The sequence below is a fragment of the Phyllostomus hastatus genome, unplaced genomic scaffold, assembly GCF_019186645.2.
Source record: "Phyllostomus hastatus isolate PE091 unplaced genomic scaffold, TTU_PhHast_1.1 phas_scaffold_28, whole genome shotgun sequence".
Classification (NCBI taxonomy): Eukaryota; Metazoa; Chordata; class Mammalia; order Chiroptera; family Phyllostomidae; genus Phyllostomus; species Phyllostomus hastatus.
The window spans coordinates 2,131,747-2,147,993 of record NW_025334022.1 but is presented as its reverse complement, the minus strand read 5'-3'; the positions used below and the strand labels follow the sequence as shown (position 1 = coordinate 2,147,993).

The following is a 16,247-nucleotide window of genomic DNA, read 5'->3' as shown; positions in this document are numbered from 1 at the left end:
GTGGCTTGGGCAGTAATCCTTTTCAAATACAGGGACTCTTCAGATGGGACTTGCTCACCATGCTTCTTCCACTAATCTGAGAGGTCTCGGCATCTCCCCCAACAGCGCCAGGGCAACTCTCAGCCCACCAATGTTTCGGAATACAATGCTGCTGCACTGATGGAGCTCCTTCGTGAGAAGGAGGAGAGAATCTTGGCCCTGGAAGCTGATATGACTAAGTGGGAGCAGAAGTATTTAGAGGAGAACGTGATGAGACATTTTGCTCTTGATGCTGCTGCAACTGTAGCTGCTCAGAGGTAAGTACTTTGCTGGTGAAGTGACTCCTTGAAGGGCAGAGGGTGGGTGTTGGGGGTTGGGGAGAACGGAAAGTTGACTGATTAATAGATTTTTCCAGTGTGTTCTTTTTTCTTCCATAATGTTCTGTATTTCACCCCAGTTTCTGCTTAAGTGTTTTCTTTCATCTGGTTATGCAGGAACTGAATGATTGTAGAGGCAGAGGGTCAGGGATTTGAAAATGAAAGTTACATATAAACTTGTTGGAATCATAGTTCAGTTTTCCTCAGGAGCCAGAACAATTGTAGATGGGACCAACTGAACATTTGCACACCTACTTTGCCAGAGCCACAATTTCTTTCAGCCACATGTGTAGGTTTCTTTGTTTAGTCCCCAAACTGGAGTAAAAAGCTCTCCAGAGAAATGCCACTCAGAAGTGAAATGTCTTTCGGGAGTGGCTGCTGCCATTTGATACCTCTGGCTCATCCAAGGTATGCCAAAGGCTATGCTTAACATGAATCCATCCCTGCCCTTTGAGAAAGTCTATATTTGAAGGCTACATTCTCTGTGTACATGAGTCTATCACATGTAAGCCATCACATTCTATTTCATAAAGGAGGGAACGTGGCAGGAGGATTTAAAAAATATTTTTACTTATTTGTTCCCCTTTTCACAGTATAAACATTGATTTTTGATATTTGGAGGAAACAATGTCCTAATCTAGTTTGCCTGGCTCTCTGCTGTTCATAATCATTAGTTGGGAAGAATGAAACAATGACAAACACTAGATACAAACTGAGATGATATGGGTTGTGAAGATAAAGACAGAGCATTGATCTGAGTTGGTATTTAAGGTGGGCTATAGCATATTGCACCCAGCTAGGTCTCTATGCAGAAAGTTACTAAGAACCACAGTGTTGTTTTTAATATTCTCCTGAACATAGTGAGCTGAAAGAGTCTGGAAATGCTTGCCACACTTTGAGCTGGGATATGTGTGTGTGGAGGGGACAGTTGATACTCTTAGTTTTGAGTCTCTCTTGTGCCAAATCAGAGGGAGGCCAGCTTAAGAGCTGGACTGGTAGTTTGTAAACCTATTCCCATTTCTCCAGGAAGACATCATACATTTTTCTGATGTGCTCTACCTGTTTTCAGATATCCTCTGTAAACCATAAATAGATTAAAATCACCTATGTCTTGATTTTGGGTTCCTCATGGATTTAAGCTTACCTGTCTTTGTTTCTTGAGAACAGTGTGCTCAGTACATTCCAGTGTAGTGACAGAGTGCATAGAAACCCCTGCTATGCTAGAAAATGGTTGAGAAGTTTGTAGGTAGAGTAGAAGCAGAATTAATTCTAAGTTTAGCTCCTTACTCCCAAGGAAACACCTGTGCCCAGCACTTGTTCAGAATTTATTCAGGAAACCCTAACACCAAAAAGTTGATTTAAGGTAGTTTTGTTATCTTTGGGCAGAAACTTAGAAAGATATGGTTCATGAAGTTAGGCAGTGTGAGAAAATGTTGAAAAGCCAGGATTCTTTGTACTGGGCGGTTCACTGCTGAAACTGACTTCAGAATAAGACTCCAGGTCAAGATGCAGGAAAGTGTGAGGAGGTTGTCACTGGGGCCTGGTATGAAGAAACAACCCCCCTTTCCTTCCTTCCTTCCTTCCTTCCTTCCTTCCTTCCTTCCTTCCTTCCTTCCTTCCTTCCTTCCTTCCTTCCTTCCTCCCTCCCTCCCTCCCTCCCTCCCTCCCTTTCTTTCTTTTGGAGAAACCCCTTTCAAATGGTTTTCTTTCCAGAATCTGTTGGCTCCCACAAAGTAGATTTAATTTAAATTGAATTCCTTTAAATCACCAGGTAGAAAGTTTTCTGTTTTCAGTAAAATGTGCATGCTTATTATTTAGTACAAAACCAGCCAGTTCCCTTTTAGTAGGAACACCTTATGACAGTTCCTCAGGCAAATGTTCCATATTGGTTCTGTGTGCCTTTTGCATGCCTATTATTCCAACCCATGGGAGAGATTGACAGATTGTATTCAAATTCCTGTAAAAAAAGAAAGAATTGGGCTAGATGATTTCTTCAAATCCTTTCATTTCTAGAATTATACTGTGTTTACAAAAATAGTATCCTTTAATGCCCTGCCATAGACATTGGTTTCCATTTCTTACTTTTTTCCTTTATAAGATTTCAAATTTGGAAAGTAACATTCAGAAAACTTTATTTCAGAAACTGTAGGCTCTTCTGCCTTCCCTTCCAACATCCTCTGCTATTCCTTTTCTGTCTGATGGTTTCACTCTCCCTCCACCAAGCCCTAAATATACGTATTGACTAAGATCTGCTCTTTTTTTGTGGTAAAAGCTTTATACAGTATTCTATTTTCTTCCAAAATAATTTTTAAATGCCCAGGATATTGGCTGCAGATGGAGAGTACCCAACATATATTTGAGTAAGAAAGGAAGGGGGAAAAAAGAAAGGAAAGAGAAATCTATAATTGAAATTCCTAAATCTAATGCCCCATTTTAATGGCATGCTTGGGTTCTAGTATGAGGTGTCCCACCCAAACACTGAATTTATTTATAAAAAATGTGTATTTATTCTTACATGTTTCAACTTTAGTCGCCTTCAAAATATTCCCCATTTGATGCAGTATACCTATTGAGACTTTTTTTCCAGTGCTCAAAACAGTTTTTTAAATAAGTATTTTATTGTTGTTCTATTACAGTTGTCCCAATTTTTCCTACTTTGCTTCCTGCACTGTCCCCTGGCTTTCACAGTCAATCCCCACCCTGTTGTCCATTTCTATGGGTCATTCATACATGTTCTTTGACTTGTCCCTTTCCCTTCTTTCCATCCTTATCCCCCTCCTCTCTCCCCTCTGGTCACTGTCAGCCTTTGTTGTTGTGTCCATTAAGTTCCTCTTATAGGTGAGATCATATGGTATTTGAGCTTGTCATCAATTTTGATACCTTTTAGTGCTTCTGTTGTTTTTTGTTTCACCTCTTCAACATCAGCAAACTGTTTTCCCTTTGAGGGCTTTTTTCTTCCAGGGAAACAAAAAATAGTCGCTTGGGGAAAGATTGGGTGAATAGGGAGGGTAGAACATTGGGGTCATGCCATTTTTAGTCAAAATCTGCTGAAGAGTTGAGATGGATACCAGGCCAGTGGCATCCATCGCTGCAGATGCTTGTCAAAACACGAGGAAAACATACACACGGACAACCAAGTCCTGTGGAGAAATAGATACAAAACAGCCACTCTCTCTAGTGGAGAGCGCCTTGGCCACCCTCTCTAAGTGGAGAGTGCCTCATTCTCCTGCTCAAGCAGGCTTTTATTAAACATACCGATACAGTTTTTTTAACTACAGTCTGACAAGGAAGATAAAACAAGTAGTTAGCTTTGAAAGGGAGTGGCAGATCTCCCCCTGGGATTCTGGGCTTTTGGGGTTTTATCATTTAAAAAGACTACAGGACCTAAAAGACTAGTTTCATTTCCTTCCAGTGCCTTCATATTCTAATTAAAGAGCATCCTCCAGCAAGAAGATCTTACAGGATCTTTCGTATTCTATGTCTCAGGTCTGATTACCCCAGGGGTCCTCCGACTCTGGTCTGGATTGCACCACCCCTGTTATTTCCACAGGCTTGAGTCAGGCAGAGGAGGCAAAGACAGCCAGGAGACTTGGATTTCTCACAACTAAGAACAAGGACTCGGGCTTTGACGAAGCCCAAGGGGGCAAGGGTCGATGTCACCCCTTCATTTCCACAGCCCCCCAAGTCCTTCCTTGAGGCCTTCAAGTGATCATGCCTGTCTTAGGCAATTCCCCCCATGGGAAATCTTACCCATCATTGGCTAACTGATCAAGTATTGGGGGCCGGCACAGAACATGTAGCGTCCATGCCAGAGAAATAAGTTTTGTCTCCTTAGTGTCTCCTAGTTCGGAGGCCTCTTACATTTTCCTGGGACCAGGCAGGGTGGACCTCAACAAATACTCAACGTGGTGTGGGCAGGTACACTCTTAAATCACCCAACATGAAATGGGCAAACACATTGAAAGAGTCTTCAAAAAAATTCACTGAAGCCAAAAATACCCTGTCACTACAACACCAGCTGGTACACTGATACAGATGGGTTCCTAGAATATTCACCTAGTGGGGGAAGCCTGTACTACAAGGGGCCTGCCCTCTGGAAGATAATTCCAGTTTTGGGGTGGGGTTCCCCTAGTATTCTGCTAGTATCTCACACTTAATATATTCCTATGATAACAGCTCATATGTAAATAACAGTTTGCACGACTATGACATTTTTTTTCTTCTTTTTTAAAAAGACTTTATTTATTTATTTTTAGAGAGAGGGGAAGGGAAGGTGAAGGAGAGGGAGAAAAATATAAATGTGGGATTGCCTCTCATGTGTCCCATACTGAGAACATGGCCCGCAGCCCAGGCATGTACCCTGACTGGGAATCGAACCAGCGACCCTTTGGTTTGCCAGCCCACGCTCAATCCACTGAGCTACACCAGCCAGGGCTGACATGCTGTTTGGATGGTATTATTGGTAGTTGTAGAATTTTTTCAATTAAGGTATTATTTGCATATTAAAAACTCACCTATTATAAGTGTATGGTTTCATGAATATTAGTAATTGTATACACTTATGTAGCCACCACCACAACAAAAACAGTAGACACATTCTAAAGTATCTTTGTTCCTCTTTAACTGAATCCCTTCTTCCCACACCTGCCCCCCAAAAGCTTATCTGCTGTTTGTCATTATAATTTTGCCTTTTCTAGAATGTCATATGAAGAGTCATATAGTATGTACTCTTTTTGCTTGACTCCTTTCTCTCAGCATAATTATTTTGAAATTCATCCAAGTTGATGCATGTATCAATGGTTTATTCATTTTTATTGCTGAATAGTACGGATTTATCACAGTTGTTTATCCATTCACTTGATGAAGATATTCAAATTGTTTCTAGTGTTTAGCCTTTGCAAATAATAAAATACAGATTTTTAACATAGGGATAGACAACTATCTTTCCTCAGGAGAGAATACATATTAGGTGATTTATTTATACCCTTTCCAACAGTTTGATTCTATGAAGTGAGAAAGATGTCAAAGCAAGAAATCACATGGAGTATTTACTATATGAGGTACTGTTCTAAGCACTTTACAATTACAGGGGCATAGTTTAAATAGTTTGCCCAAGATCACACACAACTATCAAGAGACAGAAGAAACAAGATTTAAATCTACATTCTTGACACCTTAAACCACTATACTCTGCTCCCAGAGTCTCCCAGATATTGATGATTTCAAAGATAATGAAATAGGGATTATTACCTGTTCAAGAGTTGCTATTTGAAGCTTATTATTTAGTCACTTAAAATATTATAAATAATCACATAATAGGGCCTATAGTATGACTCTGTATTATTGTGTCCCTAGAGATTCCTCTCTAAATGCTTAATATAGATGAGGAAAATTATTACCGAATAGGAGTTCGATCCCAGAAGAACTGAGTTGGCAGTGCAGATTTTTAGTTTCAGTTCACAAACAGTGAATTTATTTCGGAAGAGCAGTAAAAGGATAAAAGATAGACCAGCCATGTAATTTATGAGCTTATATTTATTAAGTCAGGTTGTTACCTTTTTCAGAATGTTCAGGTTTTATTTTTATTTTGGGCAAAGTAAACCTGGAAAAAGAAGGAAGAAAGGGAAACCAGGAGAAAGAAGCTGGTTACACACATTATGTGTGTCTACCTTTTCCTTCATTGTAGGCCTTTCTCAGTTTCCATCCTCAGCTTTTTTCCCATTCCCCATTGTCTTAGTTATCTTGTTCTGTACTATAGCTTCAAATAGTAACTCTGATATCTCTAGAATTAAAGTTAGAATTTGCAACAACTTGTTGGATATTGCTATATGTCATTTATGTGACACCTTAATTCCAGTGTACCTAAAATCAAAGCCCATTATAGTGTTTTTTGAGAAAAATCTCTCCTCAGTTTTTTATCTCAGAAAATGTGTGGTATGCCATCTAGTGTAGTCATTTGATTAGAAACAACAAAGTTCTTATTCATTCTTCCCTCACCCTAACATACGAATTTAAATAGTCTCCAAGTTCTAGCAAATGTGCCTTCTATATAGTCTGTTTCCATTTTCCCTTGCCACTTCACTGGTTCCTGTTTTCATTATCTCTTGCTGGGATTATTACAATATAACCTTTTTGACCAGTCTGCCTGAGTCTAGTATTATTGCTTCTCTAATCCCTCTAACACATTTCAGGAGGAGATAATGCTATCATACTAACACACAGCTGAGATCATTGCATTCGTCCTGAAAAGCTCTAATTATTTTCAGTGCCTGTTGGAGTAAAGTCCAAACTCATTTCTGTAGTCGTTAATTATTAACTTTTTTGTCTCCCCATACAAGTTTCCTGCAGCCAGGGACTAGTCTTATTCATGTCTAGCCACTCCCCAGCCTCCTAGTAACTTCTCCTATAGCACTACACTCATGGTTGAGTTCACATATTAAATAAACAAAATGATGTTACCTATATGAAAAGATGAACTTGAAGTTTAAATGGCCACTTGATGTTTTAATTAGGAAGTCATAGATGACATTTTAGAGAGCAATGTAAGTAATGTGATGGGGATAACTGTTTTGGAGAAAGGAAGGAGCAAGAAAATGACTAAAGAGATAATTTCCAGAAACTGTTTACTTCAGAATTGGAGATGGGAGATCGCAAATTTAGAGATATAGGGCTTGTGATTTGCAGGTTATGTTTTCAAGCTCGGCATTTTTTCTACTGATGTGCATAAGGATTGTCTCACAGTATTGGAAGTTACTAGGTAAAGTTGCTCCTTCAAACTTTGTGCTTACTTGCTTTGGCCTAAGTCATTTGCTTAGTAGCCCATCTTTTAGAAAGAAGATTGATGTTGAAGGCTGTCCTGGCAGCTCTGTAAGAATTCAGTAAGTGCCCCACATTTTCAGGCTCTATTCCTGAGGAGCTCACAGTGTTCATATCAATTAGCTGGCAGGGTTCTGAATCCTGCAAATGGTCTTTTATGCAATGAACATGGCAGTGAGCCAGCCCTGGCTTCCCTAGTGACAAACCATATGCTCAAGTTCCCAGTGTCCATAGATACCATGCACTTTTTAGAGAGGTCTGGCTTGGAAGCCTTAGCCATCACCTTGGAACTCTGTACTGCAGGAATTGCCAGGATTATACCAAGAGCTGGAATTCTTTCAAGTCATACTCTTTTGAATGCTATTCACCTTCTACATATACTTTTCTCTCTTAATAATATATAACTTTGTTGAACACTTTTACTCTGTCTGGCATACTTCACTTTCATTTCCTAAAGATCCCATGAGATATAGGCACAATTACTATTTCCATTTTACATATGAGGAGACTGAGACTTCAAACAGTTAACTGACTTCCTCAGTTCATAGAGTTTGTTAGTGGCAGTGTATTTGGGAAGGCTGGGACTTGACCCTGGTGTGGACTATAGTCAGAGCTCATGCTCTCAACACAACACAATACCAGTTCTTCTTGGGTACTTTGAACACAAGGGCGATTCCCAGTAGGTCTTTAAGTATGTGAACTGCACCAGAGCAAGTGTAGAATTTTGAGATGCTAAAATATTTTGAATTTAGCAAATCATGAGAGCCATTGTAGTCCTTTCCCTTCTTGCTCTCCAGTTATCTCCATATTCAAACAAATCGTTTCAGTCTTGCATATAAGGCACAAGTGTTTGGAGGAATAGTATTTTTGCAGGAGCACACCAAAATATCCCAACTTTCTGCCTCTTCATTCCACTGCCCCTTTACTTTCATCTGCACTGGTCACAATCTCCAAGCTAAGACAATACAGCTAGCTGCCAGCAGAAAATATGCCTGGAGTTCTCCCACAGATGTGCATTCTCATAGGAAATATAATGAAGCAGTGCCAGGTCATTGTTTTCCCAGCCTATTGTCTGATTTCCTTTGAGAGCAATATAATTACACCAATATTATTCCTAGCCTCTTTTCCTTTTCAAAGTTATTCAAATAAGGTCCAGTTTTCTTCATTTTGTTTTCTTTTTTCTCTACTGCTAGTTGTAAATGAACTAAAGGAACATGCATGACCTGACTTATAACAGAATGAAAGATTTCCATATGTTTTTGACTTGTGGTATTTAGGCATCAGCCTTACCCATGGGCTAGACCCTTTTCTTTTTCTCCTCTCTCTCTCTTACACACACACACACACACACACACACACACACACACTTTTTTTTATTAATTATTCTTTGAGTCAGTGATCTGAGACACTTTAAGATAGAACATGATGATCCCTCATGCTGTTGGGATTCTGGAAAGAGAACAGTCAGTTGGAGGAGACTCAATGGTTTGGAACCAGAATATTTAAGATATATGTTACATTGGGATCACATGGCACTGACTCAAAGAATAATTAATAAATTATTAATTATTAATAATTATCCTGCTTCTCACTCAGCTCATGTGCCCTCCCTGTTGATATGTCTGTACTTTCTTTCTATCTCTCAGGTGCTATTCATCTGTAGCAATAGCTGTTTAATATATTCTTCAACTTCCTTCAAAGTATAGCTTTTTATTTTATGACTATCATGGGAATCAAATGGAAATATATAATATCTTACATGTAATATAATACAAAGTAAACATATAAATATCAATATATTTCTGTTGCCTGAGCATAATCTAAAAACCAGAAGATTTTGGATAGTTGTCTGCTTGGTGTTGAAGGCAAACCCATGCATACCTCTCATAGAACCCCTTACGGAGTTTTGCAGCTTCATCCATGCCAATGACCTTTTCTAACTCGGAAAGCTGGACTTTCCTACCTTGAAAGCTCTTATTAGTAAGTTACCCAGAAACCAATCATTCATAATAAGTTTGTTTTAGTTTAGGGCTTTCCCAGCAATGTCTTTGACTTAGGAAGGATATAGGATTTATGGATTTTGCTGCCCTCCCATTATTATTACTGCCATTTTCTTTCCCAGGGACACAACAGTCATCAGTCACTCTCCTAACACCAGCTATGACACAGCACTAGAAGCTCGTATTCAGAAGGAGGAAGAAGAAATCTTGATGGCCAACAAGCGTTGCCTTGACATGGAGGGCAGGTAAAAGGTTGATCTGGACCTTGGTGGATCTGAGAAGTTAGTATGGAGACCAGATAGGTCAATAGGGAAGGGGCAAGCATCTTCATTCACAACTGGGAAACCTGATAATGTGCCCCCACCCACCCCTACACCCCTGCCACCTTGTTACTTAGGATTTGAGATGCAGTGACCTTTACCCTGTATTCTCACTCAGTGTGGAATTCCAAGTAGTAATTCTTTCCCCCGCTGGCCTTGATAATTGCTTTCCATCTGCCCTCTGCCAGAGCTAAACTATTGATATTTGCACTCTGGGGTATTCTTTCTAGCACTACACATCAGAGTGCTCAGTAAAAGGACATCCATTCATATGATACCTGATGTCTCTTATAAACTCAAGATTATTTACTTATTACCTGAAGGTTGTGGCCCATCTAAAGAAGTTCTTACCTTCTCACTGACTTCATTTCTGTTGACTCAGATTCTTTACTCTACCACCCACTATTAGCAGTTTACTCTCATATACAGCTTTTTCTTCACCAATATTTTACTTTGGCTTCCTAAAATTTAAGCAACAACTCCTGGATGCTCTTCCCTATCCATTTGGATGTGCAGAAAGGCATTTTCAAGAAATGTAGCATACTCTTCCTTGTTTTACAACTGAGAGATAACTAGGATACCCTTTAGTCAAAAGAATAACAGAAGCTCAAGCCCATGTAGGCAGTGAAACCAGAACATGGAGGCAGCAACATGGTATTTATATGTTTTTTTGTCTTTGACTCCGAGGATTAAGACTCTCCATGCCCAGATTATTGAGAAGGATGCCATGATCAAAGTACTCCAGCAGCGTTCCCGGAAGGAGCCTAGCAAGACAGAGCAGCTGTCATCCATGCGGCCAGCAAAGTCTCTGATGTCCATTTCCAATGCTGGATCTGGCTTGCTCTCCCACTCTTCCACCCTGACTGGCACCCCTATTATCGAAGAGAAACGGGATGACAAAAGCTGGAAGGGGAGCCTAGGTAATGACAACAAATAAGGAAGATTAAAGTGACATGTTTAGAGAGAGCTCTGACTTAGATATGTGCTCACACAGCAAGGGAAAGGAGTCATGGTCTAGATTCTAGAGAGGAAGATACAGCATTGGGGTTTTGTCCTCCTGAGATGCAGCTAGCATCTCCCCCACAGTGTGAAGTCTGACTGAGAGAGAACATTGGTTCAAGCCAAGGCCTTAGAAGATAAGAATCCTGAGTTCTATTTAGGTGGGAAGAAAAATTTTTTCCTCTAAAAATTCTCAGATTTAGCCTTTACCATGTGGGATCTTTTGTCTGTTCAAAGCCCATGCAGCCTTCCCTTCCTGCAGTAATTTTTTTTTTAATTTAATTTTTTTCTGTTATTTTCTCCCACAAATTTCGAGGACTCAGAGTTCTTGTTAAGCTAACTGGAGCTGGGTGGCAGAATGGTCTGATATGAGAATAGAATGTACTTTTTCAGTTCTTCCCTGTCCATTGCTTCCCCTCTAATACAAGCCCAGAAGTATTTGAGATACCATGAGGCACATTGTTAGAGCCTGAGGAAGTAAGCTGTGGTATTTTAATTTTCACTCTTTTTGTCGCTTCTAATACCTTTCTTGGTTCTCTGACACTTTCAGTGTCCTTTGGTTAGAGTAGGCATTTTGGGGACCATGGTCATGGTTAGAACCTTAGATCACACAATTATTATTACACTCATCAATAACTACAAACATCTTCCACCAATCCTTTCCATCTGTCTAGTAATGGATGGTGTTGGTTATAAGTGGAACCAAGTAGAAGCATTCTGACAGCTCATTGGAAAGCAATCACCATTAGAAAAACAAATCAAAACACCTACCCAAGACACTTAAAGGTTTAATATAATGTGTTGGGGCTTGGAGAATGAGAACCAGAAGGGATGTATCAAGTCTGCAAGAAAATTTTAGCAATGATGGGGGAGGTGCCTGACAAACTGATTTTTGGGTTTGCGTGAGTACAAAGTAAAGAGTTAGACCCATTCATATTTCTCCTGAACCTCCTACAAGGAAAAAGAGATAATGGCATATCTATATTTGATTAAAATATAGTTTTCTAACCTTTTTCTGTCTTTCCTCTGTAGGCATTCTCCTGGGTGGAGACTACCGTGCAGACTCTGTCCCTTCTACACCTTCACCTGTGCCGCCCTCGACTCCCTTGCTCTCAGCTCACTCTAAGACAGGCAGCCGAGATTGCAGCACCCAAACAGAACGGGGAACTGAACCAAACAAAACTTCAGCTGTTACTCCCATCTCTATTCCTGCTACAGTTGCCACTGCCACCACTGCTGCTGCCATCACTGCCAATGCTGCTACCAACACCACCACCATGGTAGCTGCTGCTCCAGTGGCTGTTGCTGCTGCTACTGCCATTGCTGTCCCGTCTTCAGCAACTGCTACCGCTGCTTCTCTTGCTGCTGCTGTTTCTCCAGCTGCCGCTGTTCAGATTCCAGCTGTTGCTGCTACTGTTGTTGTTCCTACTGTTGCCACCGCTGCTGTTCAGGTTGCTCCAGCTGCTCCAGCTCCTGTTCCAGCTCCAGTTCTGACTCCAACAGTGGCTCAGGTTTCTGCTCAGGCTCAGACTCAGACACCAAATCCATCTCCAGCTGCAGCTGCTAATCCAGCTCCAGCTCCAGCTTTGGCTCAGGCTGAGGCTCCTGCAACTCCAGCTGCTGCTTGTGGACCACAGCGTTTGTCTATACCAAATTTGACGTGTAATCCAGATAAGACAGGTAATAATCTTCTGTACCAGGTAGCTTTTGATTCTGCCCTCAATTACAGATTTGTTTGTTGATGCCTGCTGTTTGGGTTTTGGAGGGAGGTTCTTCATATTCTAAAGAGGATTAATCAGAAGAGAGGAGGGTGGGGAGTTTGTAAATGACATACCTGACACCAGGATGGGAACAGGGATGAGTCAAGGCCTTTCTCCAAATAGAGGTAAATAAATGTGCAGGTGAACAAGGCAGGGTGGCAAGCAAGTCTCACTTGGCCATTGGCTTTATAAGGGCTTTAAAACTGTCCATTTCTAGAAATTTGTGTATTTATGCTGTCCCTAAGTGTTTCATAATCCCTTATTTCTATTTAGATGGTCCTGTTTTCCACTCCAGTACACTGGAAAGAAAAGCTGCTGTTCAGATCCTGGGTCAAGAGCCTGATGCAGAAATGGTGGAATATCTCATCTAAATGGCCTAATCAAGAGCTGCAATTTATTAGCAAGAATGATTTTAATCATTTTTTTCCATTTGTTTTTATTTTGAGGGTGAGGACAAGGGTTGGGGAATGTTTTTAAAGGGACTTTTTATTGAGACATTATAGTACTTACATAGTACCATATGAACTCCAACTATTTTGGTACACTTAGAGAGTACCTCTAAAGACAGATTAATGAGAACATACTCTAAAGATTATCACTTGGATTCATACAAATTCTGGGATGTTACTAGCTGGATATACACCAAATGTGTTCAATGTGTTTAAACTTGTTTATCTTTTTCATATTCCAGATATTTTTTTCTTGAAGAGCACAGTAGGTTTGGAAGACAGTGTGTATCATGTAGTTCAGAAGTGGAAAGCCAGAGAGAATTTGACTGTGTGCTGTTTTGTAGAGTTACCATTTAGACAGCATCCAGAGAGAGTTCTTGCCTCAGTGTCATGAAAGGGAATAGTTTTGGGAGCCATGTAAATTGGAGGAAAGGCAGGGAGTATTGGTGTGGAAGGGTGCTAGAGCTAATTTTCCCTTCCAATTTTTCAGCTACCCTGTGCCAAGTAGTTGTTTTTATCTTCATTTCAGTGGTGGTTTGGAAGTAGATTCTTTTGGTTCCCTCTTGGAGGTTCATATATTCATATATATATATATATATATATATATATATATATATATATACACACACACACACACACACTCTGGAGTAATTTATGCATTTGGGTAATTAATATATTGCTTTCAGCTGCTAGGATAGTAAATTAGCTGAAACTTACTCTCTTAGGGGCCTTGATGGGGAATTGCATGAGGGGCTTGCTGTATGTAGACCTCAGTGGTCTGTGTCTAGCCATGAATAGCTTGCTTGCCTTTCCTGAGACCAATCTACTTAATGTCTGTTTCTTCTTTAGCACAAATTCACTGGCTGTTTCACCAGTCTCAAATTGCCTATCATTTGCAAAATGAGGAAGTATTTTTGGTGACAGGTTGAATGCTTTGAATTTCTGGTGACTATTTTGAAATAACTCATTTTGTTTTCCTAAATTCTTAGGCATATTTGACTATCACCTCCAAGGGAATAGCATCAGAAGCCCAAAGTACTGTGCTGCAGTGGGAGAGAGGTGGGATGCAGCAGTGTCCTCAGCTACCTCTTCTCATGGCCAGTGACTCCATCTTGGAATACTTGTGTAGAGCAGCAGGAGATGCACATGTGGACAGGGACCAAGCAGGTCATGGCTCCAAGCTTGGCCTAAGGGTTGCCTCCAGGGACACAGAAGGGCTGCCTCTTGCCACAGGTCCCTACTGTCTGTCATTTATCCTTCATTCAGATGATAAATACACAGTCAATGTCAATATCAGTTTTCAAGGGGCATGGGGGAGGTGTGGGGAATGGGGGTAATATGTAAGGGTGAGGGGAAGAGGTTTGGGGATCTGTTAGTTAGAAACCAGATTAATAGAAGAATAGGTCTGATACATTACATTGTGAGGCATAGTGGCTGGAAGGAACTTTAGCAATACAATAGCCCTACCCCATCATTTTAGTGATGAGGAATCTGACATCTGGAGAGTTTAAGTGACTTTTCAAGATCGTACAACACAGCTTTCCACTCTGCCAAATACCATGCTTATTTTGGGAAACCTGCATATGTAAAAAGCCCCATTTTATGAAAAGGTATCTTCACAGCCCAGGGCACAAGAATTTTCTAAAATGTTCCTGCCTTGAGGAGATTCTCTAGGGTTCTGAGTTCCTATCTTGTCACTCCTGCAATGCCTTGTGCAAGGTTTTCCTCTTTCCTGACTCTGACTTCAATATAGAGTCACATGAAACATCTGCCATAAGAAATCAACCTCACTTCTGTTACTTTGAGATTGGCTGTCTTGGATTATTTTACAGGGTTCCTCTGTAAGTGTAGGAATGACCTATTTAATAGTATTCTTGTGTCACTCCTAATTACGTTCCAAAGAAATTATTTTGTGTGGGGGCAAGGAAGAGATAAGAGGGAAAGGGATGTGATTTTCTTTCAGCCAGTCTTGACATTTTAAATAATGAAGTGATTATCCTACACATTAGTCCTCAGTTATTAAGTGAATCCCAAATAAAAATTAAAAGTAAAGTTGTATTCCTACTCATTTGCACTACCCTTTAGTCATAGGGGGAAAAAAAACTTAAATAGTAAAAACAAGTAGCAAACTTTAGGACTGCTACTTTCTATCTAATTAAATAAGTAAAAATAAAAATCAACCTTTTCATTTACTCTCTTTATGGTTATAACATATTGCCAGAATTTTTGCTAGCTTTGGGAGCCATGGTTTTAATTACATTCTGTAAGGTGACAAATGTCATGCATTCCACACTGTGTGGCAGCCATCTCTTTAGGTTCATATGTTTTGGGGAAAGAAGGAAGTTCTTAGTTAAGTATTATTTTGAACTTTCCACAACATCTCTGCCCCATCATACCAGAGGGGGTCCTTTTGGCTCAGTTTTTAATCCCAGGTAATTTGCTAAAATAAATTGCACATCTAAGAGATGGAAGAAGTCCATGTCAGTGTATTATGTTTACGAAGAAGATAGATTAATAAGCCTTTTTAGAAGGTTGCTAATAGGTATCATTTTTAAAATTAGGTTTATGGGAGAAATCTCAAGGTAGCCACCCTTTCACAATTGTGTCAATGTGATATTTGGGGGATCTTTCTGCACTCCCACTTATCTATGCATTTTACTGACACCTCAGAACAGGAGGGTGACCTTGTTGTCTTACACTGCAAGGCGGTCTCTGGGGACCTTCTAAGTCAGATTTACTTCAATGTCCCATGTACAGAAAAACTTCATTAGAACAAACTTTACTTGATATAATATTCTTATTAACAATTTTTATTAAATAAAAGTAGCTTGAGATTTCATATAAAATCATGTATCTTGATTGTTGTTTTAATGAAGGATTTGTTTTCAGTGCTTCTTTTGAGCTTCAGGATGAGAGGACAGCAGGAACTTGAAATACCTGCCATCATCTGCCATAGGACACATGCTAAGAGACCTGTCACATTCTCTTTTTCTTATTACACAGTTGGGTATGTACAACAATTGGAAAATGAACAAACTTATTGTGCAAACTACTTTTTATGAAAAGTCTAAACACTAATAATGTGGCAACTTAAAGTGTATACTTAATACACTAATTTTTATACATTATATCCTCATGTCTGTTAGTCATACAATCTCCTGTTATTTCAATTGCTTATTCCCATATAGAATATGTTACTTAAATGTGTGCATTCTTACTGAACATGTTTTCAAAGGAAGGCATCAGCTGTGGACTAATTGCCACCAATTTCAACACGGCGTGATCCTTGGAATGTATCTTCCAAGTGCCATCCATTATCAGTAGGACCAGTGTTTTGGAGTTGTTTTGTTGTTGTTTTTTTTTTCCCTGGTAGCAGCAATGGGTTACATAAAGCCATCAAACCTCTTTCTGACATCCCTTTTGGTTAACAGCATGTGTTTGTAAAATGGATAGCTGGGGTTGGCAGATGGCTAGAGAAGAATCACCTTTGGTTTGAAATGTATGTTACCCCATAATGATTAAGACCCCATTCTATAATCAGCTGAGC

General features: G+C 39.9%; 1 protein-coding gene across 4 annotated transcripts in view; it reads left to right on the top strand.

The window, feature by feature from the left end:
- AMOT (angiomotin) overlaps nt 1-14,001 on the top strand; it is a 70,987-nt gene extending 56,986 nt beyond the window's left edge. For 3 of the 4 annotated variants that reach the window (XM_045817696.1, XM_045817697.1, XM_045817695.1), the window contains 5 exons: nt 106-296; nt 9,295-9,417; nt 10,180-10,412; nt 11,524-12,171; nt 12,525-14,001. In XM_045817696.1, the coding sequence (XP_045673652.1) occupies nt 106-296; nt 9,295-9,417; nt 10,180-10,412; nt 11,524-12,171; nt 12,525-12,622 (1,293 nt within the window). In that variant the 3' untranslated portion in view covers nt 12,623-14,001. The remainder of the gene's footprint in view (nt 1-105; nt 297-9,294; nt 9,418-10,179; nt 10,413-11,523; nt 12,172-12,524) is intronic. The other variant, XR_006783274.1, reaches the window with a different exon arrangement.
- The last annotated feature ends 2,246 nt before the right edge of the window (nt 14,002-16,247 follow it).